The 26,363-nt window shown below is 39.0% G+C and overlaps 2 protein-coding genes across 2 annotated transcripts in view; both read left to right on the forward strand.

Annotated features, from left to right (window-relative positions):
• LOC120562536 (tetraspanin-5) overlaps window positions 1-5,128 on the forward strand; it is a 10,287-nt gene extending 5,159 nt beyond the window's left edge. The window contains exons 4-10 of the mRNA XM_039806264.1: window positions 1-126; window positions 233-358; window positions 2,486-2,533; window positions 3,413-3,529; window positions 3,614-3,675; window positions 4,889-4,941; window positions 5,067-5,128. The exon at window positions 1-126 is cut by the window's left edge and continues 45 nt beyond it. Of these exons, the coding sequence (XP_039662198.1) occupies window positions 1-126; window positions 233-358; window positions 2,486-2,533; window positions 3,413-3,529; window positions 3,614-3,675; window positions 4,889-4,901 (492 nt within the window). The 3' untranslated portion in view covers window positions 4,902-4,941; window positions 5,067-5,128. The remainder of the gene's footprint in view (window positions 127-232; window positions 359-2,485; window positions 2,534-3,412; window positions 3,530-3,613; window positions 3,676-4,888; window positions 4,942-5,066) is intronic.
• Window positions 5,129-10,767: 5,639 nt separating this feature from the next.
• Window positions 10,768-24,303, forward strand: LOC120562543 (microsomal triglyceride transfer protein). The gene is made up of 18 exons (XM_039806278.1): window positions 10,768-11,061; window positions 12,814-13,001; window positions 13,224-13,367; window positions 15,518-15,625; window positions 15,721-15,837; window positions 15,927-16,066; window positions 16,149-16,299; window positions 17,116-17,273; window positions 17,394-17,562; window positions 18,224-18,331; window positions 18,520-18,732; window positions 18,852-19,063; window positions 19,236-19,333; window positions 19,559-19,680; window positions 19,928-20,155; window positions 20,860-20,984; window positions 23,063-23,233; window positions 23,342-24,303. The coding sequence occupies exons 1-18, from the start codon at window positions 11,001-11,003 to the stop codon at window positions 23,487-23,489; spliced, it is 2,661 nt and encodes an 886-aa protein (XP_039662212.1). The 5' UTR covers window positions 10,768-11,000; the 3' UTR covers window positions 23,490-24,303.
• Window positions 24,304-26,363: the final 2,060 nt, after the last annotated feature.

Raw genomic sequence — 26,363 nt, forward strand, 5'->3', positions numbered from 1 at the left:
GGAGTCCTGGCCTTTGTCTTCAAAGACTGGATCAAGGACCAGCTCAATTTTTTCATTAACAACAACATCCGGGCCTACAGAGACGACATTGATCTGCAGAACCTGATAGACTTTACCCAGGAATATGTGAGCACTCCACAGTACTGATTTCACTCCAGTGTTGTTTTTACCATTTCTGTGGGACATTGTTGACATATATGGGAGTTCTTTTGTGTCTCTTTTAACCTTGTAGTGGGAGTGTTGTGGAGCGTTTGGAGCTGACGACTGGAATTTGAACATCTACTTCAACTGTACGGATTCCAACCCAAGCCGCGAGAAATGTGGAGTGCCCTTTTCCTGCTGCACCAAAGATCCGGCGGTATGTCGCCACAAAAACTCAACACTTTCTAATCCACAGTCAATTCATTTCATAACAAGCCTATAGGCGTAATATGGTGTTTCTGTGTCTTGAAGATTGGAGAGCAAATTCAGTAGGTCACTTTCTAACATGTTAAAACCTTGTAGTTTGAGGGAAATTTGTGAGGGTCCTCCCTGTGACTCATTGCTATGTTATCTGCATCCTCCAAAAGGCTGGCAGCCGCTGTCAACTATCATGGCTGGTCTCCAAAAGGAACTGGAGGCCTCAGTGTTTAGTCCTGTCAGACTCTGCCAGCACAGCAAAGTCAGAAAGTGACTGGTAGGGGTTATCTTGACCAAGGCCTTTTTTTTTGTTTGTTTTTTGGCAGAAAAATGCTCAAACTGCTGCTCGTGCTTCACTGTAATGAAAGTTGCACAAGAGTCTCTTTTATTTGCTGACCCAAGGACATGCTGTTCCACCCAGGTCATCCTCTTTAAGAGCAACACTTCATAACAATAAGCATGACTATAAAAAAAATTAATAATAATAAGCTTTATTTTTTATTATACAGCACTTTTCAAAACAAAATTACAAAGGTGGTTAAAACAGGAACAAAAATCATGAAATCAGACAGTCACAACAATACAAATTTAAAATGGAAATAAAATTGGGCGCCTGGGTAGCTCGCCTGGTAGAGCACGCGCCCATATATAGAAGTTCACTCCTCGACGCAGCGGCCGCGGGTTTGACTCCAAACTGCGGCCGTTTGCTGCATGTCATTCCCCTCTCTCCCTTTTTCTCCCCTTTCAAGTCTAAGCTGTCCTATAAAAATAAAGGCCTTAAATGCCCCAAAAAATAATCTTTAAAATGGAAATAAAATACCAAAAGGTAATATAAAAAATAGAAAGCAATAGCACATGTTGGAAATAAAATGATGTCTCGCCTTAATAAAAAGTTTTGAGAAGTGATTTAAAATTCAAGATTCAGATCCTCAGGCAGGGAGTTCCAGATCTGATCTTAGGGGCCCTGACTGAAAAGGCCCGGTCCTCTTTTAGTTTTTTAAACGGGACTTAGGAACAGGCAGCAGAGCCCTGCCTGAGTATCTGAGGCTGTGCTCTGGCTCCTAGGGGTGCAGCAGTTCAGCAATGTAACTGGGAGCTGAACCCAGCTTTAAAAGTAATCAGTGAAATCTTTCATGATCTGATACGATCTTGTCTTCCAGTGTTTGTTAAACGCAGAGCAGCTGTTTTTTGTTCCAGCTGAAGGCGTGAGATGTTTTTTTTGGCTTAACTCCGAATATTCAGTGCATTGCAATAATCTAACGGAGATGAAATAAAAGCATTTGGGACCTTCTCAAGATCAGGTGGACAAAGAAAAGACCTGATTTTTGAATGCTTCTCAGCTGAAATAAACATGATTGAATTACTTTTTTTTTTTTTTTTTTTTTTTTTAAATGAAAGGTTTCCCAGGTTTCTGGCTGGTTTCAACGTTTGTTGACAGGGAGCCAAGATGTTTTTGTAAATTAGGGCTCGACCAAAGAAAATTCTTTCTGATTTGTTTTTATTTGGCTTGAAAAGGTTTTGGGACATCCAGCGCTTTATTTCTGACCGAAAAGATTTAACAGATGAATGTTGCCTCGTGTTAAATGGGAGTTTAACACATTTCAAAATGAAAACACAAGAATTCTATGCGGTGGTCTTTTTAAGTCTTTGAGGCAAGTCACAATTTTCCATTCTGCAAGTTAAGTTTCTGCTTGCCGGTTTCATTGGGTTTTACTGGTTCAAAACATTAGTGTTGTCTCACAGCACTCAAGTCCAAATTCCTAAATTCTGTGACCTAACCAACTCAAATCCTAGTCTTGAATCTCAAGTATATAGCTCTGATCTGTGCAGATGTTTGCAGGTTTAGTTCAATGGGAGCACTGCTGTCTCAATACACATCTAGTTGCCTAACACACTCCTTTATTACGCTGGACAGCAGTGTTCCTTGGGATAAAATGGTATGCTACGTTAACCTCGACAGTAATAAAAATGAGGTGGTTGAAATCAAGCAGCGTTGGCGTTTTTACATCTTGCCAGTATATGATCTAAATTTCTTGATTTTACCTTTTGAAAAAATATATGATCATGAACCATCTTCTCTTCCCAGGAGGATGTCATCAACACTCAGTGTGGCTACGACATCCGAGCAAAAACGGTGAGTGGCTTAACAGAAACTTGCATTTATAACAGAGCTTGAGACCCTGATCTAAAAGTAAGCCAGTGCTATAAAACAGTACGAAGAGTAGAAATGGCTCTGGCTTATTTTGCCTCAGGCAAGATTATTTGGCTACATGAGGTCATCCGGTACTCCACCCTGGGCACAATATTCCTCTTTCAGTATGTAACTCCACAGTCTTCCAAATACAACAGTTGGCTCCCTATCACCACTTTGGACCGTGTGGTATTACTCATGCTGCAGAAATGCACTAGGAATTGAACCCCCTCCCCCATCATTAGCTGTGGCCTTACTCCATAATAGCATAATATAAGGAAAAGGCTGTTTGTTTATTTGACTTTAATTTGAGGAAAAAGCTAGAGTGAGCTAATTGTTTTTTTGTTTTTAACAGGAGGTGTGTGTGTGTGTGTGTGTGTGTGTGTGTGTGTGTGTGTGTGTGTGTGTGTGTGTGTGTGTGTGTGTGTGTGTGTGTGTGTGTGTGTGTGTGTGTGTGTGTGTGTGTGTGTGTGTTTTTTTTTGTGTGTGTGTGTGTGTGTGTGTGTGTGTGTGTGTGTGTGTGTGTGTGTGTGTGTGTGTGTGTGTGTGTGTGTGTGTGTGTGTGTGTGTGTGTGTGTGTGTGTGTTCAGAGAGATTTTATTGTGAAGGGCTTTTGAGGAGACCACAGACTGAAAAGGAGAATTATGCGCTTCCATTAAAAATTACAATGTTGTCAAGTGCTGCAAAGCAAATCCCAACATCAATGCCGACAGTAACTCTAAGATTTAAAACTTTTAAGAGGATAAACAAAGTAAAAGCCAAAACATTTCATCTGCACTTGATTGTTAGGCTGTAAAACCTGTTTTTTATATGTTCTGTCAGGACTCTGAGCAGCGGACCTTCATCTATATCAAAGGATGTGTTCCTCAGTTTGAGAAGTGGCTTCAAGAAAACCTGACCGTGGTGGCAGGCATCTTCATAGGGATTGCATTACTACAGGTGAGGGACAATGTGAACGGTTTGGTATCTCCTCTCTATCAACTTTTAATATACCTAATGTGAAATATTTGTTCTTTGTTTTAGATTTTTGGCATCTGTTTAGCACAAAATCTTGTGAGCGACATTGACGCCGTGAGAGAGAGCTGGTAAGTGGCACCTTTGTGTTCATTCAAGCACAATTTCACCCGGGCTGGGACCAATGATGTAACAATAATTAATGGAGTGAAATTGGTAAATAAAATAACTTTTACTTTAGCTGCAGAAGTGCAGGAGCCTTAAAATATCTCCACAGATATTGGATGGTACATAAATGTGGTACCAACATTAATATTCCCCTCAGGATGGTGTCAAAAGTATTCAGGTAGAAGTATAGATACTACGGTTTAAAAAGACTTGTGTAGAAGTTGAAGTATCAACTCAAGCTTTTTACTCAAGTAAAAGTGTAAAAGTACTGGTTTCAAAACTACTTAAAGTATAAAAGTAAAAGTTATGTAAGGGGAAAAAATGCCATTAAGGACAAAAGCTTAGCCCACCCTACAGGGGCCTAATAGTGCACTACCCCACCTCCTCAAAACACATTTTTTTAAAATGTAAGGAGTAGAAAGTACAGATAATTGTGTGAAAATGTAATGAGAGTAGAAGTAAAAAGTCTGTTAAGTAGAGATACCCAAAATTTCTACTTAAGTAACGAAGTATTTGTACTTCGTTACTTGACACCTCTGAATTTTGAGAACTTTTTTTTGTCCATCATCTCCAGATATCAAAGTTTTCATTTATTTTGTGAAATATCGTAACATCTATTGGATGGATTAGCACAACACTTTGCTACATACATTCATGGTTCTTAGAGGATGAACCCTACTGACAGACCTTTCTGACAGCGCCACATTGAGGTTGGCATTTGTGGTTTTGAGTGCAATGTCCTATACGCCAAATACCTGCCATCTAATGACATTCCCACCATCCCCAACTGCACTTTTGGTTTACTGCTAATTAGCAAATGTTAGCATGCTAACATGCTAAACCTAAAAGGTTGAACATAGTTAACATTAAAAAAGAAAATGTGAGCATGTCAGCATGCAGACTATAGCATTTAGCTCCAAGTAGCATTTAGCCCAAAGTACAGCCTTAAGGGTCAAAACTCCAGCGACACTTGTAGGATTCATAACTCCTAATTGTGAGACAGATGCATTTTTTGTGGCCTTCATCAGGGTCCATGCACCTGCATACAGGTGAAGTTGTGCCAGATAACGTTTTCTACCTAAGCACCGCCTCACAGAACTGCCTTGTTATGTAATTTTAGTTTTATGTCTTCATTTTATTGCATCTGTTCCTAAATCTTCCTCTTGTTTTGTGCAGTTTGTTTACCTAAGACCTCCACAGAATCTCCAAAGGCAAGAAGGATGTACCAGGTAAGCACTATTGGATTTCATAATTAATGTTGCGGCATGTAAATATTTGTATTTATATTGATTGATTCTATTGATTTTCCCCTCGTAGATTGCCTTTGCACTGAAATGTTTTTTTTCTTCTACAGGACTCTGCTGTTTGGACGCCAGCAACAAAGGGAAATAAATTAATCAGCTAATGCATCCAGAACAAAGAGTCTCCTTCACATGTAAATAGCAAATGTAGAGTTATTTTTAGACTTATTTGTGGCCCAATTTCTGAATGAAGCACAACCTTTAAAATGTATTGTAGCTCTCATACAGTACAAAATAAACAAGTGCAATGTAAATGCTTCACAGTATAAGCAGCTATGATGGTGAAGTGGCTCAAAGTCCCAGTTCAGATTTCTTTAGTTTGTAAGGCTGTAAATGAGGAGGGGATAGGATCATAACTTTTAAACAGGACAAATGATGGTAGATTGGATGTTTTATCAGAGGTAGTGCTTCATTCAGAAAAGAATTGGTTTTATATATCTCACAGCTGCAGTTAACACTGCATGTAAGGGTTGTGTACAAAGATATAAAAGTGATTCTGGAAATGCACTGCATGCCTATTGTCTACTGGTAGGACATTGGCTCCCCTAAATGTATTTCAACGATGTTAAGTATTTTAAAAGTATTTGTAAAATATTTACTATAGTTTAGCGTGAATGGGCTGGTTAGCACTTTGTTGAATGTTTAATGGAATCTACGTAAAGCGACGGGAAAATTTTTACTTCAGATTAATTTCCATGTGTGACATTATGCTCATATTCTACAGGTACATACAGTTTGTAAGCAGAGTTTTATGGGGCTATAGAGTATATAGTGGATATAGTAACCTGTAGTATCACAACGGGATATGATTGATGCTGTAGGCTTTTCAAAGTTGCAGTTTGTTTGCCAAAAGTTTTGGCAGTGACATTTAAACAAAAATGTCTAAATATACTGAAAGAGACCAGAAGATGTGGCATCCAAATCTAAACTCAGCCTTAAGCACTTTATTATTCATATATGAGTGATTTGTGTCATGGTGGATTATTTAAGTCAAGCAGCAGCCACTGGATGGTGCACTTAAAAGCGTGCATCTGTAACTTCATGGGGCTCCATAATGTCAGATCCTTTTTCCAAAAGCAGTTTGACAGAAAATGTTTATTTTAGCACACTATGCGTGTTGTGCCATTCCTTGCACATTACCTTACTCTGTGTTCATTCAGTGATTTTCCTCTATCTTTTAGTTGTTGTCGATGTGTTTCATTAATGGAAGCTGCCTAATTAATTAACATACCTTTGTTTGTTGTGTTAGATATTTCTGATCTGTAAGTTTTCACTGGAAAATTAGGATACAAGCTATTTCCAAAGCACAACATGAACCCATGCTGGTGCTGCTTGGTGGAACTGACCTCAACTGAACGTAGAAATGATTTATAGCCTACATACATACATTACTTGAAAGAAGAGCACACGTGCTCTCTCACCAGCATTATTTTAAATGCAAACTTTGGAACTGAGATACAACTTATGTTATGTTTTTCTGTCTAGAAAGTATCTGAAAGCATATCATTTTGTATCAACCCATAGAACTGTACAGCATGAAAGTAAAAGGAGCCAATTTATGTAAAGGCGGTGTGAACCTGCAGTATGTTACATAGCTTTTCCTTTGTAGTCAAATATTATGCAGCCTTGGTTAATGAACATCTTTTCATAAAATGTGTGTATGTATAAAACACACACACACACAAACACATATATATATATATATATATATATATATATATATATATATATATATATATATATATATATATATATATATATATATATATATATAAAAATAAAAATCTTATAGTAATACAGTAATGGGGTCATATCCCTTTTTCCACTAAAAGCTTCATATGATTGTTGTTGACTGATCACACTTTTTCTTACCACTCAGTGCCATATTTGTGAATTATACATAATCCTGATTATAACTTTTGTTTCCTGTGTACTCCTGATTCTTGTAAATAACTGGATCATGACAAGTTGTAAATATATATCTGAATAAATGTGGGCCTTTGTAAACTTTTGTCTGCGTATACATACTGTATAGTATAGATTGTTGATTGAGCTTGGCCACAGTTCTTAATAAATCTTTATAAACTTTCAAAAATACAGCTTACTCTCAGAGTAAGTGATTATTACAGTTATTGGACTACCTTATTTGCAAGAAAATGTCAGTTATTGGTCAAAAGAAAACTCCATACCACCATCTAGTGTTTGAAATGAATATGACCAGTCAAAGCAAAAAATAAAATCCATTGCCCCGTCACTGGCAACAAGATAATTCAACATGAGAGCAATTCACTTTTGTCATGTTGTGTGTTTGACATTTGACTTACATTTACTAAGGATTTCTGCAAAGGATCATTATTTCAAATTAATTCCTCTTTAGTTTTTCTGCCTGGCACACTTGACAGCAAATCAAATTGCATCACAAAGTGATCCTAACTGAAGAGATGGACACTGACAGGGTGAAAAAAAAAGGTAAATTGTAGTTTGAACTCAATTGCACATTAGTGTTTGTCATAAACATCACACGATAATAAGTCATGACATCTCTGCGGCATAAGCCTTTTTCACAGTGGACATTTGAACTTGTCATAGAAGGCAATTAAGGGAAAGCGGATATGTCACTAATAACAATAACGATGGCTTTGTTGGGTTCAAATATTCCAGTAAGTCATGAAAGTGTGACAGTGAGCCAGCATGCACAATACCAGGACTCTGAAAGCAAAGCAGCGAAATGGAATTCAGCCACCAATCAACTTACACCTGTCCTTACTGTGACAAGCCTAAAGGCCTATTGTTCACCTATCACCCAGTTTAATCGTTTTAGTCAGGACATGAAAAACCGAGGATCAGGGATAACAGCACTTAATTCACCAGTGGAAGGTTCATTACAGACAACGCTGGTGGCATCTCCTGCACACACAAACACACCTAAAGCTAACATGTTGTGGAAATATTGTAACACAAAACATTAGGAAAATAACACCAGAATTCCAATCAAGGGATTACACAGACAATTTGATTTAAAGGACCTTTGAGATGCATCAGAGCTTCTGAAAAGTTTTTGGAAAAACAAACATGGTAAATGCATGGAACAGAGGAAGTCAGAGCGGGGCTTTGTCTCTCTGCTGTTCGTGTGTTGTCTCAGACTGTTTTCAGCTCATTAGACTGATTAGACTGATTAGACTGAGGTGGAGTCATCAGACCCTATTGCTGTTTTCTCTTAAATTATACATTCACAGAGAGAACAACAAAGATTAGTAGGTCACACACACACACACACACACACACACACACACCTTTCTTTCAACACAACACTTATCATTTGCTATTTAGATACCCAGTTTACATAATGTAAATGTTTGCTGTGTTATCAGGGACTGATTTCAAATGATCGGACCTTTGGCCAGATGCCTCAGCGTTACTTCCGGCGCTTTTCTAGACTCAACAGAGAAGAACAGCAGACTCGTTCCTTCTGACGTAATCAACCTTCCTCTTAAACACATTCACTACTCACTCTACCAAAATGCTTCATCAGTGCTAAATATATACATTTTAATATAACACGTGATAAGTTAACTGTCAACTCAGTACCTTCCTTCTGATCCTTTTATTATCCAGATATTTGATGGGACAGTGACACTTTGTTGTGTGTTTCTGACCAAGAATTGTCCAAATCACATCCCTGCTGGAATATGTAATATGTTTTTCCTTCTAACTAAACACTACAGAAGTTGATTTCACTGATTAGCACACAACCAGGGACACAGGGATAACGGCTTTCCCATAATAAATGGGCTATCTATTGAGCTCTGCCCCCCCTATGACATTCAGGGTCTCTTTTATTTTATCTTTTACATTACAGTACATTTATTTAGCTGACACTTCTACGTGCATTGAATCATGTGGATTTACAACCCAAAAATTGCAAGAATCATGAGACAGCGAAAGTGTTTCCGTGGTATACATTACTTCTATTTTAGCTCCCTATTATTGGCCCCTCACTTACTTATAGAACTGATTTAAAATGTTATTGTTAACTTATAAATCCATTCCAACAAGTCTCATCCATTCATAGTCTTGCTCTGTCTTACATCAGTGACCTCTTGATCCAATATGTTCTTGTTTGTAACCTGAAGTTTTTTTGTTTTACCTTTTCTGGATCTTTGCAGTCAGGAACTTTAATTGAAAAATGATTTCTACAAGGTGCTCATTCTTTGTGCTTTATCATTTCACATAATTTTTGTATAGTTAATGTATGCGTCCACCATTCTTATTGTCGTTAAATGGTCTACTTTATATTGTACTTTTTATTTCATGCTTTATCTGTTCGCACAATTTTCACAGTCGCTGAAGGAAAAGAAAACATGTTTTGAATGTATTGTATTGTACTGTATGTTATAGTTTTGTACTCTGTATCCATATCCTAATGTATTATTATTATTATTATTATTATTATTATTCAATCTGGATTCAGTTCTACCTACATAAAACTGGTAACCATCCATCAACAACAGCAGACAAACACTGACACCCACTGGCTGCTCGATCAAACTCACATTTACTGTAGTCAGTGCTGCTGTGCTTTAATCTGAAAGTTCATTATGTTACAGAGTTCAGTGATGGGACATTTACATTTACTCAAGTACTGTACTTAAGTACACATTTGAAATAACTCACTTCCATTGTATGCTACTTTATAGTTTACTGCACTGTCTACTGTACATTTCACAATAAATTATTGCACTTCTTACTCCACTACAGTTATCTGACATTTTAACAAGTTTACAAACAGCATGCAGCGCTGTGTTACCTGTGTGTGTTGTATCTTATTTACTTATTTATTACATAAGTAGAAGTAAAACTACTTGTTTACTGTCCTGTGCTGCATCATTGACTAAATATGGCTATATATAGGTGTAAGAACATTTAAGGGGGAGGGCTGGTGTACTGTAAAATTCAAAAACAATGTCAAGTGGAATTACCTGAAATGCCCCATCCAACCACTCCCACTCACTCACTCACTCACTCACTCACACACACACACACACACACACACACACACACACACACACACACACACACACACACACACACACACACACACACACACTGTATGGAGATTAAACACCTATTTCTAATATTTTAACTTTACAGACTGAGGTTGCAACTTTTAAGCTATAGGCTAGCCTTATCTGTAAACCAGTATATATTGATATAGTATGGGATGCATTAATTGGAGAAATCAGCAGTAGGCCTATCCTTACTCAAACAATGAACTCACTGACCTAAACAGATTTCTAAAAATATCACATATTCAGACTGACCCTCTGCTGAAATTTGCCACACTTTTGGGTCCACTGAGATGCTGTAATTTGAGTCAGAGGGCTATTTCACTGACAGACTGCCCATTTCCTCCAACCAAGACACACAGACAAAGTACTGGCTGTTCATCCCAAAAAGAAATTAGGTGAAAGGTATCCGACATGAGGACGTCTCTCTGCCAACTCTTGGTAAATATAAATGCTCTTATCAAGATATTTTTGCGCTAATTGTACGATTTTTTTTTTTCTATCAAAATAACTTTATTGATTGTTGACTAGTCAGGGCATGCACATAACCGGAAACCTAAAATCCAGACGGCGAGTCTTACTTGTCCCTTGATCAATTGAATCAATCAGTTAATCCCATTTCATTTGATTAATCAATCGCATGGCCGCGCGCGGACGCAGATACTGCCCCGCAGTTTTAAAAGGGGGACTCCTGGCTGAATCTCCTGTCAAATCTGTGCTCCTCAGGTTAATGATTTGCTGGTTATCTCGTACTTAGTACTTGCGCGTGGAGTTTGGAGTCTGCCCTCCCCTCCGATAAAACGTATTAGGAGAAGCTCGGACTTGCTTTGCCTTTCTTTTTGGCCCTCTAGTGCCGCTTCAGCCGCTGACTCGGTTTTTGTGTCGGTCTTGATTGTCCCGGCTACAGAGAGAGGACACACAATGTTAACTCTAGCTGTGCTCTTGCTTTGTGCAGCCTCCTCTGCCTCAGCTTCTGCCAAAGGTGAGTTGATGTTTTCTTCTTCTTCTGTGAGTAGTGCTAGTTTGTGGTAGAGTGATGTTTGGGGCCAACAGACACTTTTAGGCGATTAATTAATAAAGGTTGAATTAACTTATTTGGGGCCAGAAGATACTTACTTCATGCTCACTAAGTAGAAATGTGTCAAAAGTCTTTATTTGTAGCTAACTGTACTGTGCTTTGGAGGCTTCTACTTAGAGGGAAAGTTGGAAATTATGGATGATCTAAGCAGGCTGTCAGGGGTGGTCAAAGGGCACAGATAACCCCTGTCCAAGGCCCATGCAAAGATCTATGGTGCTGGATGAGGGGCCCTATTTGGAAAATGTTGTCCCCTGCATAATTCCTAACAGCGGCCTTGGATCAAAGGTGTAAATCTTAATTATATTGGGCCACAGAGATTTAAAAATGAACTCGGGCAAGAAATCACACTGGGTGAGCTTACAATGGGCTCAGTCTCCCCATTCATTATAAATGGAGTAGGCTACAGCTTCACATAGTAGGCCTACTACTTTGTGACATCACTGACTGATAAGAGGTGAAAGAGTATAATCAAGAAAGATAAAACACAGCACTATGAAACAAAAGACACATTATTTCTGTTGGTGTTTTGATTCTGAAGTTCCCTAAGAATCTCCGTCAGCTGTTGACAAAAGACCCAGAGTTTTATTTGCTGAATTTCAGCTCCACGTTCTTCAGCGGCCGGTGATGAAATCAAGTACTGACACGTCAGTTTGCCTTCCCTCGAGGCCAAATGTCCTATCTATGTCATATCTCTCAGATTAAGCACACCTTGTTTAAATGGCCGCTGGTTGAATTACCTCAACGCTATGCACAGATATTATTTCTGTAATGGAATCCAAAAATGAAAGAGAGCTGTTCTTCTTTGAAAAATACTTTCCTATAAACCCAAGTGTATTGGGGAATCTATAACCAGAGCACTTCAGAGGTTAATGCGGCCACAAGTGAAAGATAGCTGGAATTAACTGGATAAGACAATGCAACAGCATGTTTGATATTAAATATAAAAAATACCGTTTTTTAAGAGAGGGTGTCAGTAGGATTTATTATTAAAAATGACCTGAATTAAAGACATAGAGCTTTCAAGTATTCTAGTTTCATTCATAAAAATAATCTTTATTTGTATTACCGTTGATGGAAAAGCAATTAAAAGTGTGGATTTCTATATTAAATTGATATTGCACCTATTTGGTAGTTTGATAATGAGAAGCTCTGAAATCTGAGATTTGAGAGTTTGCTCCCAAAACATGTATGTTTGCTCCCAAAACATGTAAGAAGCTACGAAAATGACATCCTTCCCACCTTATCCATGTTTGCTCATTGTTTGTTTCCCATTTTTAATTTCTGATGACACAGCCACAGTCACTCACTGCTCACACCTTGTGTTATATGAGAATACAGTGACAAACAAATGAAGATGGCTGAATGTCCATGGTGATGGATTGCTATGTCATGTTTCAGGTTTCAACTAGCTGATATTCATAAGGTACAGACAATAAAATGAAACCAGTGGTTAGGTGTGAAAAATGTCTAAAATACTATAGTAGCTTTGGAAAATTGAAAGCATATTTCATGTGAAAACACCAGTGGCATGTTCTTTTAAGTCTCCAGTACACTAGCAGACCTGTCTTCACACTGCAATATGATAACAGTCTTATTGCAGATCATTCTCACTTTCTGCACTCGTGCTTAGCAGCTGTGATTCCTGTGTTTCTTCAGGTGGTGCTGCTGGACCCCGGCTGAACAACAACCAGCTGTACAAATTTGGCTACACCACTGAGGTGCTGCTGGACAGGGCCAGGGGGTCCAAAGAGGGCAGTGCTGGCTACAGGATCTCAAGCGATGTGAACGTCAACCTAGTGTGGAGAGATCCCAGCAGCAAAGACAACCAACTGATTCAACTGGCGGTATGTCTGTCCAGTCACATGTTGAGACAGGACATGATGTCATTTCAAGACTTAGAATAATTTCTTACTACAAATACACTTCTGATAAAATTGGTAGTAAAGTCTGCATGCTTCCTTTTTCTTCAGTGTAGCTGGTGGTGTGTTGACAATGCACAAAAAAATGTTTTGCCAAAAAACTAAATGCAGCCTTTTTGCTCAGATTAATTAATCTCTCATTCATAGATCTCAAATGTGAGGATCGACCATGCGACCCACCGATCAGAAAAGAAGAATGTCCTCCATGGATCCACTGCAGAAAGTGTTTTGGGGAAAACAAAACTAGCAGCTCTGACTAAACCTTTTTTGTTGCATCTGAAAAATGGAAAGGTAAGAGCATTCATTCTTTTTAGTCTGTGATTTATTAGCAGTTTGCATGCAAAAGTTTAGATCCTTTGAGGTTAAACATGTGTATAAAAAAAACTCCTTATGGGTGGCTACACCACTTATTGCTGGTATTATCTGTACAACCTCATAGTCTATTACTGTAAGAGGTTTGGTACAAATTAACAGTTTATAATTACTCCAGGCAAATAATAACAGCCGGAAATTGTCCGAAAACAGCAAATATTCTAATATTCAAGAATTTCAGTTTTTGGCCGATTTATGATCTTATATGTAAGAGAGTCAGTAGTGTACTTCCAGCACTCACTATTGTTAACTTCAGAGAATTAGTGAGTTTACTTTCATTGTGCTGGAGTGATGATGCTGGCAGGGGAAATACCAGGCGTGTGCGTGTGCGTGTGCGTGTGTGTGTGTGTGTGTGTGTGTGTGTGTGTGTGTGTGTGTGTGTGTGTGTGTGTGTGTGTGTGTGTGTGTGTGTGTGTGTGTGTGTGTGTGTGTGCAAAGGTCAGCAGTTTAGATGGTCAATGAATGAATGAATTAATAAGCCTGACTTAAAGAGTGGCTCTGGGTCAGTGGATAAGGTTCATGCTGTCGTCTTACTGTCTGTGAGATGTTGGAGTTCAAGCCAAACTCATTCGCTGTTATCACGTCATAATCACTGTATGCAATTCAATAATGCATACTGGTAATTGCCATCGGAAGAATAACAGCAAGCCGATTGATAGTTATCTCATTTAAAATCACAGGGCATGAATCATACTAGTTTATAAAAACTGCCAACAAGGGTAAAGACCCCTTGACACAATGTTTAATGTTTCTTTGGATTACCTCTTGGTCCATACAGTAAAGGCTTGGGTACTGCTTTATAAAGAGTTTATAAGTTAAGTAACTAAGGGCTCTATTAATGGTTCATTAATCATTTACAAGCTTTATAGATCATGACTAAAAAATCCCTTTGACTAATTGGACTGTAAGACACTTAACATTGGAAAAGGGCTACAGAGGATCTGGAGTCCTCAAAATCAATGTATTGACAAGCTATTATGCATCTATTAATGGATTTGAACATTTATAATTGCATTATTACAAAATAGAAAGGACTTTGGTACAACCTGGCAATCAAGTGTGTTTTTATTCATGCTTATAACTGATCTTTAAGGCTTTAGTAAATGCTTAATTGCCATTAATAACAGTTGTTAACAACTTATCAACAATTTATTAAGAAGTGGTACCAATATTTCTAGTATGAAGTACAGTAAACATAGAAATGTATGTTTGTTCATATTGGTTTTACACAAGGCCAGGCCTTCAGTGGTGACACAGTTGTGTAAGTGTTGTACAGCAGCTAAAAAAAGTATATGTTTTAGGATGAATAATGTTTCAGTGTGGAGTGAAGAAGGTTAAAGAAGAAGAAGGTTGGACAGTGTGGAACAGGGTGTTATGTTCTTTATACTGATGACAGGCTGTGGCAGGAAAGATACAGAGTAGCTGTGGACAATCTATTTATGGTGGCCCTAGCTGATATCATGGTTGAGTGCCACAAATAAATGACATACTGTATAGGTGACACTGTTGGATGATGTAATAGGCTGCTTTCTCCACTCATGAGCAGGACACAGAGTCCAATATTGAGCCAGACTGAAACCTCTTGGGAAAACCAAACTGTGTGGTGTGATATGATATTTCCCATTCGCATTTCCCAAGATCATTTGACTGAGCTTTGGTTCTGTTATTTTAACATGATTTCAGCAACATAAGTAAACATAAGACTGACTGATCTTTCATACTGGTCAGTGATGTGTACTTATGTGTATTGAGGATATAATTAGAGGTTAAGGTAGACTCTTTTTTTAAATTTAAAGTGATAATACCAAAGTATTCTGGTTTTGTTTTTGATCTGCACTTCAAAGAATATATTATGTCTGCATGCAGTGTAAATAGTCTCTGATATCATGACCATGCATTTGTGTGCTCTTAGTGTTTCTGCAAAGATAAACTGACACCTTGAAAGCCCTCGTGAGATGCAGCACGTAAAGCGCTGTGGGTCGCCTCCCTCTTTATGTGCTGGACAAAATGCCTCTGTATCCCTTGTTCAAAAGCATAACATTTGGTTCAACATGTTGCTTTCTTTGTAGGCAAAAGCATTTTATTCCTACTGGGCCGAACCTGCAACCATCAAGAACCTAAAAAGAGGGCTGGCCAGCCTACTGCAAGTACAGCTCAACACTGGGAAAGTAGTAGAGGTAAATGGCATGATAATGCTCCCATTACATTTATTAATGCTTTTCATATTTAATTAAATGTAGCTAATGTGAACAAACCTAATGTATGGGCACAGAATGACGTGTCTGGAAGGTGCACAGTCGAGTACAAGGCAGTAAAAGGTCAAGTGACGAGAACCAAGATCCTTGAGACGTGTAAGACGGCGGAGACTGGATTCACCACACACAGTCAGGTATGTCAGTATCCAGACAAGCTCACCATACTAACGTATGAACATTACTGAATCACTAATGAATCACACCTTGATGTGTCAACCTTCAGGTGTTGGGTGTGAACAGGAAGTCCAGTTCTGTAACAACGTTCACACTTGAAGATGGTTTCATCCACTCGGCCGTGGCTGAAGAAACACACTCACTGGCTGTTAACGCCCGCAGATCTGCTGCAGCTACTGTCGTGTCCAGGTAAATGCCTTAACAAAGAATTAACGTGTGCTGCCATTTCTTATATGGGCACGTATTCAATTTTCAATTTCTTGCTTCCCAGGCAAACCTTCACATTTGTAGGGACAGAGGCTGGACCGCTGGAGGCCGCTGGGAAAGATGTGGCTGGGGTTGTCAAGTCAATCGATGCCAAACTGGCAGCTGTTGGTATTGTTGCAGAGAAGGTCAAATCCCAGTGCAAGGGCTGTCCATCAGTGAGTACCTGTTGAGTTTCACACAACACATTTTTACTTTTGCAAACACCTTTTAGCCACGCTCTATGGATGGCAATGTTGGTCCCCCACTTTGATTCAGACTGAAATATTAGTATTTAATAGATTGCAATTTTGTACAGACATTCGTGATCCCCAGAGGGTGTATCCTAATGACTTTGTTGATCCCAAGTTTTCCTCTAGCTCCACTGTGAGGTTGAAATGTATGGTTTTGAGTCAAATGTCTTGACAACTATTGGATGGATTACCATTAAATTTGGTGCAGACATTCATGACCCACTCAGGATGAATCCTAATTAACTTAGCAAAACACTACGATGGTGAACATGGTAGTGATTATACCTGCTAAACATTAGCATATTAGCACTCTTATTGTGAGCATAATGTCATGCTAAGTGTTGGCATTTAGCATGTACTACCATCTTACAGAGCTGTTAGCATTGCTTCCAAAAATATATGATCATCTGACTGCTTGTGTTTCCTGCCCTGTTTGACCTCTTTTGGTGCTGTCGCTGCATTTCCAAATATCAGGAATTAGAGACTAATGACAGGAACAATGACCCAAACTACAAAAATAAAACTGAAGTTGTAACAAACTTTATTTTCCATTATTCCGTTATTATGGATCATGTGTTACTGTGAAGATCAGTAACTGGTACGATTCATATATGGCCATTGTTACAAAATGATCTGAATAACACAGTAATAGTAAATAGATACTGTTTATTATTGTTGTGTAATCATAGACTGACAACGGTCTCTCTTCTAATCCCCTGTGCCCTGTGTTTTCCCTCTTAGCTTTTTGAACATTGGCAGACTCAACAGAAGCAGCTGGAGCCAACGAGCCTGTCGAAAGCCACGGCTCCTCGCAGCTTCCTGGCCCTCCTCCAGAGCATTAGGAAGGCGTCCAAGGGCGAGATCCTCACAGTGCTGAAGAGTGCCAGCAAAACATCTCTGTAAACAGACTCTACTCTTACATCTTAATTTGCTTACTGACTCCATCACCCTGTTGTTTCTTTCAATTAGTCTAACTTTATAAACTCACCATCAATGTGTTTTGCCTTCTTTCTGCTCAGACCTCAGGTGGTGGATGCTGTGACCTCCTCTCAGACAGATGCATCTCTGGATGCCATGCTGGAATTCCTTAACTTCACCGATGCCAAAGGGTTGGTTCTGCAGGAGAGGTTTCTCTACGCATGTGGCTTTGCTTCACATCCCAACGAGAGAATGCTCCAGGTTCTGCTGGTGAGCGTCATGTTGTCAATAACCGAATCAGTGAAGAAGAAAAGGTGTGCTTCACCTGCACGGAATTTCAGTCCGGTGCTCTGCTTTTTTACCAGTGGACCACAGACTTTTTTTTTCTGAATGGAAACAAACCCATTACCTAGCAATGGTCTCTTCAAAAATTGCTTTATATATAATATATTGCTTACTGCTACTATTTTAAATGCTATGTCTTCAAATTTAAAAACTTTAGTCTTAAAGAACCAGTGTGTAGGATTTAGGGGGATTTATCGGCAGAAATGAAATATAATATTCATAATTATGTATTCATTACCTAAAACTAAAGAATTGTTGTGCTTTCGTTAGCTTAGAATGATCTCTTTATATTTACATTGGCAGAGTTTGACGTATTGCATTGCCATGTTTCTACAGTAGCCTAGAACAGACAAACCAAACACTGGCTTTTTGCGTTTTAACGTAACCTGAAGGCCACCGTAGGTTCTACTACACGCTTGGAAAGGGAGGGGTATTCAGTTGGTTGCAATTTGCAACCTCACCGCTAGATGCCACTTAATTCGCCTCACTACTAACCCTAACCTTAACCCTTTATCAATAAGTCTATACAATTCAATGCCAATTGAATGTTTTCATTTAATTTTAATGAGAATTGTTTCCTTTTCAGGATATTTCAAAGGGAAAGATTGGCAGCACAGACATTAAAGAGTCAGTGGTGATCATTATGGGAGCCCTGGTCCATAAGCTGTGTCAGAAAGGAGGATGCAACTTACCGGTGAGCTTCCAAGAAGATAACAAATGACATGTTAAACAGAAATGTAGTGCCTATTTTAAAGTAAAACTGATGTTGAATTGTCTGTTTACAGTCCTGAAATTTCCTTTGTGTAATACTCTGGAATACAAACCAAATTTGAATGATTCTAAGACCTGAGTGTTGATATCTACTGTGTATTTACCTTACAGACAGTGGTACAGGTGAAGAAGCTGATTTTAGACGGTCCTGGCAGCACGCAGGTAGAGTCCGAGGTCCAGATGTATCTTCTGGCTCTGAAGAACTCTCTGCTTCCCGAGGCCATTCCCATCTTTACCAAATATGCAGAGTCAGAGGTGGGAGCTTACAGCACCATCGCCCTCACTGCCCTGCAGAGATATAATGTCAATCTCATGACCGATGCGGTAAGCCATAATGTACATAATACTTCCTTTGAACTGATGTTCATGTGTGACTGCTACAGTATGTTGAGCTAATCAGCATATAACATATACTGAAACCAAATACGTTATCTCACTTTTAGGTGAAGCAGACCGTGAACAGGGTTTACCACCAGAATCGACGAGTCTATGAGAAAAACGTGAGAGCTGCCGCTGCTGATGTCATCCTCAGTAGCAACCCCTCCTACATGGAGGTCAAGAATCTGCTTCTCTCTATTGGAAACCTGCCTCATGAAATGAACAAGTACATGCTGTCCAAGATCCAGGACATCCTCCGCTTCCAGATGCCTGCCAGGTGTGTTATGGGACATCCAATGGACCAAAAACTAAAAAATACAACTTTTTTATAGAGGTTTCCGAGCTAAACACGAACATAAAGAGATTTTTGTGTGAGAACGTAACATAGCAAGATTTTACCGATACATATTGCAGTCATTTATTGTATATTCTATATACATTCTTTTCAGTAAAGTTTTACGACAGGCTATGAAGGACACGGTTTCCTGTAATTACGACCGTTTTGCAAAAATCGGGTCATCGTCCGCTTTCTCAGGATTCATGGCACGTAAGTAATCCATCCTCATCTCTAAGATGATTTAGAATCTGAGATGAAATGAAGAAAAATTTTAATGTTAATAGAATTCAAGAGTGACAAAAACTTTTCGTGAGTCAACCAAGTAAAATATTGACCTTTAGGGTAGTTGCACATTTATGCTTATTTGGCTTCTCAAAACTCATCATTTTGAGTCTGGCACCAGTTATTTGCATTTTAACCCCCCCGCCCCCACAGAATCTGCTGATGTGACCTCCACATACAGTTTGGACATCCTGTATTCAGGCTCTGGGATCATGAGGAGAAGCAACATGAATATTTATGGTGCAAGTAAAGGAGCAATGCTACATGGACTACAGGTAAGGAAACCACATAATGAAACTAAAATGAATTGAAGTAATAAGCTTAGCAGAAACAGGAACAGGGATCTAATATATATATATATATATATATATATATATATATATATATAAACACTTGCCTTTCCTAATGAAATATAGTGTGTGTGTGTGTGTGTGTGTGTGTGTGTGTGTGTGTTAAAGATCTGTATGGATAATTATCAAATTGCTGATTTTAAATAATGAGGGTATTCTTCCTCTCTTCCAGGTGGCAATTGAGGCCCAGGGTCTGGAGTCACTGATTGCTGCCACACCTGACGAGGGAGAGGGGGACCTGGAGTCGTTTGCTGGGATGTCGGCTCTGCTGTTTGATGTCCAGCTGCGGCCCGTCACCTTCTTCAAGGGTTACAGTGACCTCATGTCCAAAATGTTCTCTATGACCGGGGATCCCATTAATGTAGTGAAGGGTCTCATCCTGCTGACTGATCATTCTGAGGTAAGCAGCTACAACCGTGTCCTCCCATCAATGCTAGTTTACATGCAGTATGGTTATGAACGAGAGCGACAACCGGTAGTAACGAGTCATGCATGCAACAAATGGTCCTTGGTAAATTCAATTATGAAGTTTATCAAAGAGAACAGGACCTAACAACTGGTATTTGATGCCCAGCGATGAGCTGCACAATACTCTCAGAAATATTTATTCTCTTTCAAAACGGTCTGTCGGAGAAAAGGACAGCATTGGTCATTTGTTTAGACACTTTGAAAAGACTGAGGCTTAGGTAACTGTAACCAAGTCTATTTAGTTTCCTAAAGTTATTAATGTACATTAAGTAGCAAGACGGTCTTTATGGGTCATTCTGGAAGGCGCTGGCCCACAACCTATTTGGTCATGTAGGTATCAGGACTTGTTTACTTGGTCAGATGTGTACAGTATGTGTACACAGGCACATATAACTCAAGTTAATAACGTCAGTTGTCGAGCGTGGTGATGTGAATGTAAACAGGGTCTAAATGTGTACAGCTGATACAATTATGTGGTATTTATTATGCTTCATGCTGTGACTACTTTAAAAGTGCTTTTACAGTCTTTTAAAAATATGATCTATGATTAAAATAATCTCAATTATCAGGGGAGTCAGACATAATGGAGTCTTCCATTTTGTTGCTTTTCTTTGGCGCTCATATTCGGCCCTCCAGGTGATCCAGCTGCAGTCCGGTCTGAAGGCGAGTGCAGAGTTCCAAGGAGGGTTAGCTATTGACATCTCTGGAGGCATGGAGATCAGTCTTTGGTACAGGGAGTCCAAGACCAGCGTCAACAACAGGTACAGTCCAGAGACAACACAAAAAAAAACCAGGTGTGGTAGATGTTTTTGTTCTGCAGCCAAATTGGGGCATCAGCTTAGCTTTTTCATAATGTTGTGTACCGTGTTTATATGTCACAACCTCAAGTACAGACTTAGAATGATAAATTATCTAACTGAGTATGTTTGAAGTGTTGTGTGTACAGTGATGTAATACACTTGCAGGGCAAAGGCCTTTGTGATAGACAAGACAATTCTTAGAAACAACCTTTGTGGCTGAAAGGAGAGTTGTTTAAGAGGTTCAAGCCAATGTCACTGCACTGCAAATAGTTTTCTGTTGATGTTGGATTCATGTGATCTTTACATGGTCTATAAGTGTTGTCTGATTCATTTGTTCCACCGGCACGTTGGACACACTCCAGTATTGTGCCTCATGTCTGTCTCAACTGTAGGTTTGTGTGGATATAACGTCAGTTCTGTCTGGTTCTCTATATTTAAACATTACAGTCAACGCACAACCGTAGCTGCAGAAAATGAAGCACATCATCATGCTGGTCAGTTAGCTTGCGGCATCTGGTGATGAAATAGGACTTTAAGAGAAACATTAAAATACAGTGTGATTTTTCCTGTGCAAATGCACCTCAGCACTTTTTAAGTACTGACCACATTTTGTCCATAACTGTCTTCAAAACCAAACTCAAGAACCAGATCAGATTCTTCATCCTGTTCACTTTTATTATGGTCAGATATTCTCTGATTTAATGTATTTTAAGATTATTTTGCTAAATGGACAAAGTTCTTTGCAGAAAAAAAAAAATATAGCAAAAAAAAAAAAAAATCCAGAATGAAACTTGGATTTTATACTGGCACTGCATCAAATGTTAAACAACACCGTGCCCTAGTGCCTTCATAGTTATGCCTACGTTCGTGATTATAAGTTTCCATAGGAATAACTAGGTGATTTTGATGCTGTGGGATTGGTACTTTTTTGGAACAGCATTCTGAGAAATGAAAATATGGTTTAAGACAGAAAAAAAAAAATATGTTTCTGTTTTGGGATTTGTTCCCACTTTTCGACCACTGTTAAAGGTCACATGTTGAATTTGAACTTCAGGATGATTTGACCCGTGTGTGCAGGGGAAGGGCAGAGGCAGGTGAATGGATCAGCATAGTTGTACCTCTTCCACTCTGATAATAGACTTGCAGGCTATCTATAGAAACAGAACAAACCACACTGGCATCTTTGCACGTCTCCACTCCACGGGCAAAGTTACAGACGTTTGATGTTCAACTGGCACACTTCGATTTGTAAAATAAGGGGGAGTTGTTGCTTTACTTGGTAGTTAAACTCTACTTTTTTGTTACACTTTACTTAAAGGTATCTACATAAGAGTGACATGACACTGTCATGAACGTGTTATAAACATTATAAACAAGTCATACTTGTTTTAAAATTTTGTTTTTAATCGTTTTAATGTAAAGCACTTTGAATTGCCTTGTTGCTGAAATGTGCTATACAAATAAAGCTGCCTTGCCTAAACGTTTATGACAACGCTTCTTTTAGTAAGTGTCATTCAGTTTTTGTCATGACAAATTATGGTTAGGGTTAGGGTTAGAGTTAGGGTTAGGGTTCATGTGTCATGACTGTGTCATGACTGTGTCATGACTGTGTCATGACCGTGTCATGACAGTGTCATGTGTTCATGTCACTCTTATGTAGATACCTTCAAGTAAAGTGTTACCGGACTTTTAAACCACTAATACAAACCGTATGATACGAATACATATTCACAAACAAGGACCATGTGCCACAGGATTTGGGACAAGGCTAAAGAAAATAATTGTTTCTGATTGGCTGGAAGCTGTCTGTTAGAATATTTCAGAACACCTGACATTGAATTCGAACACCACTACACTATGTAGTGCACTATTTACGTGAAAGTGAAGGCTTTCGAACACAGCTAGTATGTTAAACTACAGGTAACCATAGCAACAGTTGGTTTGTTTCACATTATGCTTACTAGTTGAGTGGTAACTGCTGGTTTAAAAAAAAAGGTTTAAAAACACATTTTCATTTGGTTTTCCCTTTATGGTTTCAGGGGAGCGTTAGTGCTTACTGGCAATGTTACAGTGGACATGGACTTTATGAGAGCGGGCATTGAGGTCAGCTTCGAAACAGAGGCATCGCTGGACTTTATCACCACTGTCCAGTTTTCCAATTATCCCTTCCTGGTGTGCATGCAGATGGACAAAACTACCTTCCCCTTCAGGTATTGTGACACCACTGTACATAAAAATAATTCAGTACTCTTTGGGGTTTTATTGTTGAATCATCTTATACAAAAACTTATTTTCTATTCTTGATGTTCTGCTTTCAGTGAATACTTGACCAAGTATGAGAGCGTGCCATCAGGAAAGAGCGCTGTGTCGCATAAGAGCAGGAAGCAGCTCGTCCCCGGCTCTGAATTCCCTCTTCACCAGGAGAACTCAAACATGTGCAAGAAGGTTTTTGACTCCAGCTGGTAGAAGAGATATCATGAACTATCCAGGAGCAAATATTATTACTCAAAGAGGGTTTAATACATTCAGGGACAGCTATCACACTTAAGCCTCATGCAGTTAAGGTACCCAAGAGAGAAAATGGTGAGTGTATTTTTTTTTAACAGCACATGCGATGTTTACATTCCTGTGAATATTTAAGTCATTTTCAATTTGACATTTTGTTTAAAATCAGGAATTCTTGCATTGTGTTTTTATGGATTTCCACGAAAATGTATTTATGATGGGCACACACAGGATTTATGTCTTATTTGGGTAATACTCAGCATAAATAGTACCACTGTAATTATCCCAACACAGTTTTAGTAAAGATGTACATGTAAATATCACACTGGAGACAGTGGATTAACTGTCCCCCATGAATAGAAACGCTCCTTTCTGTTAACATTCCTTTTGTTTTTTGATTAAATGTTTGGAGTAATTTATTGTTTTATGTCACTGTTCACACACTTGAAATAACTTATTTAGCAAAATAATATCCATTAATTCCATTTTTTATAATCATGTTGGTGATTTATTTAATTGTTCCTACAGAGATGATGTGTGTGTGTGTCGGCTTTACTTTGTACTTTGAAGATTTCAGGTGAAACTGGAATCTCCAAAATTGAATCCATCAACACTTGAATATATTTGTTTGTACTTGGCTGTAATTGCTCTGTTTGTCTGAAAACATTTGGGTAGTTTTGAGACTTTTGAGCTACTCTGAACTTGTGTTTCCATATTCTGGGATCAGTCTGTTAGATTGGTAACTGGCTAACAATAAATGTGCAGTGGAAACACACGCACACCTTTTGACTTGGCTTATGGATTTAGAGACAGCACAATATGTATGAATTGTACAATATGTAGGGCTAGATTATATGTAGGGCTAGATTAACCTCCTGTTCCAAAAATGGGATTATAAAGTTTGAAAGTCACTATCAGTATAGCACGGTCTCTGCTGCTGTGATATTGACCCATGTAGGCCTAAGTCCCACAAATGTATGGTAGTAGGTCTTGTTGTGTAGCATAGCCAGAGCATCAAAGATAGGCAGGGAGATTTCTTGTTTACGGGGTGCCAGGTGCCAGCACATATAAATTATGGAAAATACAAAAGTTGAAACTAACAAAAGAAAACTGGAGCAAAACAACACAATCTACTTGACAAAATGAGACAAGCATGCAATTCATGCAGCACAACTTCTCGTCTATAGGCTGTACCAAAAAGTCACTGAAGCACATGTTTGTATCAGCACAGCTTCCCTTTCCCTAAGGGCTGTTTTATGCTTCTACGGCAACTCCATGACCCAAGACCCGTAACCCTTTCGGAGTTCTGCATCGGGGTTGAACGCGTTTCTTTGCATTGCGGTGCATTTCACCGCCAGAACGCTTGGGGATGTGTAGTTTCCGGAGGGTCAATCGTGAAACTGCCATTTCCAACAAAAGAGAGAGACAGTTTGTTATGTTAACAAGCAAACTGTAGCACAACTTCCCACAAAGGACTGCTTGCTGGCGAAGTGCTAATTTCAAAAACGTTACTGACATAGACACTTTACAAACGGATAACCCCGTCATTGTAACAAAATATGTCTGAGTTTATTTGCAAAGCTTATGTCAGTGAACTAGCATGTTACTACTCCCCACAGTAGGCTGCTTGAAACACCGACTATCAACACACAGGACGAGTTGACCAATCACAGTCCTTGCGGTCTGCGTCGCCTCGACGCAAAGTAAAAAAAATTTGGAGGTGCGCATCGAGCTACGCCAGAGGGCTCGGAGGGGGGTTCGCGTTGACGCAGAAAGGTCTGCGGGGGTACGCCGTCTAATCGACGCAGAAGCATAAAACAGCCTTAAGTAGCAAAATGCCACTGCCTTTATAGGACTCTCAATCAGCCCTGGACTGCACCACTATCTTTCAGTGGTGAGTCTACCAAACATTTCTAACTTCACCAAAATCTGGACAAAGCTAGACACTTGCACTTATTTACACAATATAGAAAACTCTACGAGGGTCGTAATTCATATCAATTACCCCTTAACTGTCTTAACCAAACACATTAAAATTAATTACACAGAGAAAACCCCCTTGGCTTGGTTTTGCCTAATGATGTCACTGATGACATCATCATTACGATAAATACACCATGCTGCTGTGTGGCTCCTCCCCAAACATTTCTGCACAGTGGACCAAACAAAAGAACAAAGAAAAGGTAAGTATGAAGAAGAAACCATTAACTGTACGAACCTGCAACTTAATAAATCTAACTGAAACTAAACAGTAGTTGTGTGTGAAATAAATACCATTTAAAATAACTACAGCAATGTGTAAAATAATAATGGACAAATGTACATAAGCACAAGGGACAAGTGGTGAGTGCATCACCTACTTTGTCACAGGCATACTTAACAAAATTGCAAGAGTATTTCTCAGTTACAGTGTTCATGGCAACTGGATAATATTTTGCCTAAATCCTCAAAGACCAACTGGTACTCCTGGGATTTATTCTATCTGGCCCTTGGTTCAATGTGTGTCAAGTTTGGGGTATTTGATTAAACACAAATGTATTTAGCTATTTGCACCATGTAAGTAAGCATAATACCACAACACAGGGCCTTAACATTAGGTGGAAATAAGCCTCAATTAATGTACTTTAATAGCGCATATTCGCTAATGCATTAGAAACTAGAAATTCTCTCGGAGGCTGCAGACCTCTGCCAAGGCCGTGCCCTATCTCTGAATGTTAATGAAAGTTAAGAATAATGTGTTTATCCGCTCCGTGATTCGCATCCGCTCCAAAATATAACGGGTTCTTCCTTGGCCCATGCTACACCCTTCCACCAAGTTTCATGAAAATCGGGCCA

This window comes from Perca fluviatilis, chromosome 1, assembly GCF_010015445.1.
Source record: "Perca fluviatilis chromosome 1, GENO_Pfluv_1.0, whole genome shotgun sequence".
NCBI lineage: Eukaryota > Metazoa > Chordata > Actinopteri > Perciformes > Percidae > Perca > Perca fluviatilis.

Excerpts from the sequence above, each read along its gene's own strand:
- LOC120562543 (XM_039806278.1), top strand. The coding sequence starts at position 11,001 with ATGTTAACTCTAGCTGTGCTCTTGCTTTGTGCAGCCTCCTCTGCCTCA. Across the intron at positions 15,626-15,720 it reads ACACTGGGAAAGTAGTAGAG|AATGACGTGTCTGGAAGGTG; the intron begins GTAAATGGCATG and ends GTATGGGCACAG. Across the intron at positions 18,733-18,851 it reads TCAATCTCATGACCGATGCG|GTGAAGCAGACCGTGAACAG; the intron begins GTAAGCCATAAT and ends TCTCACTTTTAG.